This window comes from Peromyscus leucopus, chromosome 8b (genome assembly GCF_004664715.2).
Source record: "Peromyscus leucopus breed LL Stock chromosome 8b, UCI_PerLeu_2.1, whole genome shotgun sequence".
NCBI lineage: Eukaryota > Metazoa > Chordata > Mammalia > Rodentia > Cricetidae > Peromyscus > Peromyscus leucopus.
The window spans coordinates 6,546,291-6,550,313 of NC_051086.1; the positions used below are offsets into that span (position 1 = coordinate 6,546,291).

At 59.4% G+C, this 4,023-nt stretch overlaps 1 protein-coding gene across 2 annotated transcripts; it reads right to left on the reverse strand.

Annotated features, from left to right (window-relative positions):
• Nucleotides 1–221: 221 nt before the first annotated feature.
• Nucleotides 222–3,132, reverse strand: Nkx2-5 (NK2 homeobox 5). Of its 2 annotated transcripts, none has more exons than XM_028893363.2 (2): nucleotides 2,587–3,130; nucleotides 222–1,242 (listed from the first exon to the last, which is right to left on the reverse strand). In XM_028893363.2, exons 1-2 carry the CDS (start codon nucleotides 2,915–2,917, stop codon nucleotides 620–622), a joined length of 954 nt encoding a protein of 317 aa, XP_028749196.1. In that variant the 5' UTR covers nucleotides 2,918–3,130; the 3' UTR covers nucleotides 222–619. The 2 variants fall into 2 exon arrangements, with proteins under 2 accessions (XP_028749196.1, XP_028749197.1); XM_028893364.2 differs by lacking the exon at nucleotides 222–1,242 and adding an exon at nucleotides 1,249–1,763 and having other exon boundaries at nucleotides 2,587–3,132.
• Between the last annotated feature and the right edge of the window lie 891 nt (nucleotides 3,133–4,023).

Below are 4,023 nucleotides of genomic sequence, written 5' to 3' on the forward strand. Positions count from 1 at the left end.
TCACAGGCAAGTTATAAAACCTATCGCGCCCTCCGCAGCTAACCTTGAAAACAGGTTGCCCCTTCAAAAATACGAGGACCTCAGAAAATGCCTAGCGAGGGGTGCTGGGTGCGTTAACTTTCATCGGTAGAGGATCTATGAATTTGTCCAGTGAAAGCCTACGCCTGAGACCTGGAGGCGATCTCTGCACTAGGAAATCCTAAAAGAAGCACGCGTGGGGCGTCAGCGCACTCATTTTAATGGGAAGAGGGTTCTCATTTCTTACAGCAACAGGTAAAAACATAAATACGGGTGGGTGGGAGGCGGCAAAGCAGCCAGGGCCCCGGGCGCCGGGCCCAGGCTCCGGGATTCTAGGCCCGCGCACCCAGGCTCTGGGTCCCAGTGTGGAATCCGTCGGGGGTGCCTGTGGCCCTGAAAGAGCACTCCCGGGACCAGAGACACCAGGCTGCGTCAACGCACTGGGGAACAAAGGGGATGGAGCGGAGAAAGTTCCCAGGCCAGCACCGGGGTGCTTGTGAAATCCGAGGGACAGGTCATAGTTGGGAGCCCTTCCTTCCCCGGAGCCGTCGCCCTTCTAAAAGTGGGAGTAGGTCTGGGGCGCCCCAGGCAGGTCCCTTTCCTACCAGGCTCGGATGCCATGCAGCGTGGACACGCCCGAATTGCCCTGCGCCATCCCGGGACTCTGCACGGCGTTCAAGTCCCCAACGCTGAAGTTCACGAAGTTGCCATTGGCGGTGGGGGCGGGCTGCGCGGCCGGGGGCGCGGCGGGGTAGGCGGCACAGCTGTAGCCCGGGCTGCAGGCCGCGCCTCCGTAGCCGGGGTAGGGGTAGGCGTTGTAGCCGTAGGCGTTGAGGCCTACACCATAGGCCGGCGCGTAGGCCGCCGAGTCCCCGAGGCAGGGCTTCCCGTCGCGCACCAGCACGGGCACCGCGATCCTGCGCGCCGCCGGCGGCGGCGGCCCCAGCAGCTCCAGAGTCTGGTCCTGCCGCTGCCGCTTGCACTTGTAGCGCCGGTTCTGGAACCAGATCTTGACCTGCGTGGACGTGAGCTTCAGCACGCTGGCCAGCTGGTCGCGCTCGGGCGCGGACAGGTACCGCTGTTGCTTGAAGCGCCGCTCCAGCTCGTAGACTTGCGCCTGCGAGAAGAGCACGCGTGGCTTCCGCCGCCGCCGCGCGCGTGGTCGCTCGGCGCCGTCCGTCTCGGCCTTGTCCAGCTCCACCGCCTTCTGCAGTGCGCACAGCTCTGAAGGGGAGGGGAGGCAGAGAGACAGTCGGTTTGAGCCGCCAGCCAGGAGCTCAGGGCTCTGGTGGGGATGCCACCCTGTCCTGCGTGGGGCGCCCAGCTTGGTTTCGGCTCACCGCCGAGTGCGCGGGGTTCGTACGGTTCGATGTTGGCGCAATTGCGCATCTGGAGAAAGCTTAAGTGTCGTAGACACCCTACAAGCTGCAGGACAAAACGAAACAAGAGAAATCTTGCCCCTTCCCCCGCCCCGGGTAGTTGGCGTTCTCAAGGCAGTCTATGACTTAGCTTTTCTGGATGCAAAGAAAATACAATCATAACGATGCTCGGGGATGAATGACATCAGGGACACTTCGGTTTGACTCTCGGTGGTCAGCTTGTCTTTAACCAAACCATTAAAGATCTAGAAGACCCAAAGGTGTGAGTTTGGAGGTTCCCAGTGGGGCTGCCAGCTGCTGTTTGTGCGACTTCCTGGCCTCCCAGTAACCGTGGCGGGGACTGAGGCAGAGGCCTCTACACAGGTCCTGTAGGATCCGAGTCGGTGGCAGTCAATGCTAGCGCTCCTCAGATGTTCCCGGACCTTCTCTCTGCCCCTAGAAAACCTACGAATGCTTTCCTAGCTCAGGGAAGCCACTGGGCCCCTCTGCCTTTTGCCCCAAGTGCCGCTGCCCTCTGCAAGCAGGCTAGACACTCTCCCCTGCTTTCAATTTTTTTGTATACAGCCACCTTTGGGAATCTTCTCCCCGCTCCCCAGCGCCTTCGTTCCTTACATGTTTTCTAATATTTCCCGGAAGAGAATTTCTGCCGGGCCCTGCCTGGAAATTGTGCTGGAAAAAACAAAGCCACATCCAACTCCTGAGGTCTACAGCATCGCATCTCAAAACCACGACCCTGTTCCCAGACTCCTTTTCTGGCACAAAGGGGCTCCGCAAGGCCCAGGACCTGCGGGCTAAACTTTCTGTTTAGCAATTCTCAATCTCAAAATACCCGTAAATCCAAAGGAGATTTTTAACCCTCCGATACGAAGAATTGTTCTACCGCAAATTGTTAGATAGCTTAACTTGGTAACAGATCCAAGAGCAAGGCCCAAACCTAATGGGGCTCTGTAGGCCAAAAACATTTTTAAGTCTCCCTCTCTCTGTGTTTTTCCTAACCCCCTAACTCCGGCGTTTCCTCTAAACTTGGCTGTGGAGCCAGAAGAGATATGGGACAGCTTGGACTCTTAGACTCCAAATTCCCCGCGCCCAGCCTTCAGCCCAGATGTGCTTCTGCCAGGCCAGGGTTTCTTGGCCCAGGGAGCTGGGCATGAAAGCGACTCCAGAGAGGAAGGACTTGGGTTCTCCTTACCTTTCTTATCTGCTCGAGGGTCCTTGGCCGGGTCAGGGTCGCCGTAGGCACGAGGATAAAAGGTGGGGGCGGCTGGGAAGGCAGGAGCGCACTTGGGGGGCGAAGGCGCGGGGCCCAGCTCCGCGCGCAGCTCTGCTAGGCCGGGCGCTGCGGCCTCGGGCCCCGAGTAGGCCTCGGGCTTGAAGGCGGCCAGCATGCAGGAGGCGGGCGCCAGGGTGGCCTCGAGGCGCGCGGACAGGTCCCCAGCGGCCAGGCTGCGCTGCTGCTGCTCCAGGTTCAGGATGTCTTTGACTGAGAAGGGCGTGGGTGTGAGCGCAGGGCTGGGGAACATGGTGGCGGCGCCGGTCTCACAGCGCCAGGTGGGCGGCAGAGAGTGGCGCTGCCCACCCCCGGGGACAGCCTCCCCGCATGGTGCCCGCCGCCCGCCCGCGCACCCGCCTCTCTGCCCTGGATGTGGCGGGGCAGCAGGTAGCGCGGAGCACCAGGGGCAGAAGAGGCGGGAGCAGGACGGAGCAGGGGGACTCAGCCTGCCATTGGGCCAGGGGCCTCGATGACAGGAGCGACGGGCAGTTCTGCGTCACCTAATATAGACATAGGGTTGGGGAAAAAAGTCCTGCCCAGCTTTTTAAAGGGGCCGTGACACATTTGGAAGAGTCTCTGGCCCCTGCAGGAGACTGCTGCTCATTAGCCTGAAAAGCCCAATGAGACTCACTCAAAAGAAAATACCCTACTCTTTTGAGCTGGGTCTAAGCGCAGGGTTGGGTGGGTCTGAGGTTTGAAAAATATTCCTCTGCACCCATCACCGAGTGGGCTAGTGAAGATGGGGTGGGAAGCCAGGAGAGGGGGGTGATTGACAGGGATCAAGACTGTTACTAAAATGCGGATTACTGAAGTCTGACGGAGCATAGGAAGAGAAGCTAGCTCCAAGGAGACAGTTGTCCTGGGATGAAGATAACAGACCAGTTTAGGAATTTGGGGGTGGGGGTATTTAATTTAATCTGCAGGACCAATCTCAACCCAGGAGTCCAGGCAGGCCCTAAGGGGTTCTGAGCAAGTCGGGCTGAATGGACAGGTGAAGTGGCTCTTGCGGGTGGGAGTGGCCACCTGAAGTAGACTGCCTTGGGTAAGCGCCTCTCCAGGGAGAACCATTCACCAGGGAACTGACTCTTCCGCGAGGGAGCCAACCCAGGTTCGGCTCAGCTCCCAGAAGGGCTGTCTTCCGATGTCTGTCCCTCTTCTCCAGCAGCTTCCTTTCCCATTCCTCCTGGGCCACCAACAAGATCCCCGGACTTTTTCTAGCTCCAGGCCCCTGGGGGCCCACCAAGGCTTCCACTCCACAGCGCAGGTGGAGGGGCATTTTCAGTCCCACGGTGCTTCTGTCTGAAAACTGTCAGGGCTTAAGGAGTCCAAGTCTTGTCCTAAGAGAACAGCCTGGAT

Coding starts and splice junctions, on each gene's coding strand:
- Nkx2-5 (XM_028893363.2), bottom strand. CDS start 2,917: ATGTTCCCCAGCCCTGCGCTCACACCCACGCCCTTCTCAGTCAAAGAC. Junction 1,243..2,586: donor CCCTCGAGCAGATAAGAAAG/GTAAGGAGAACC, acceptor CCTCCCCTTCAG/AGCTGTGCGCACTGCAGAAG.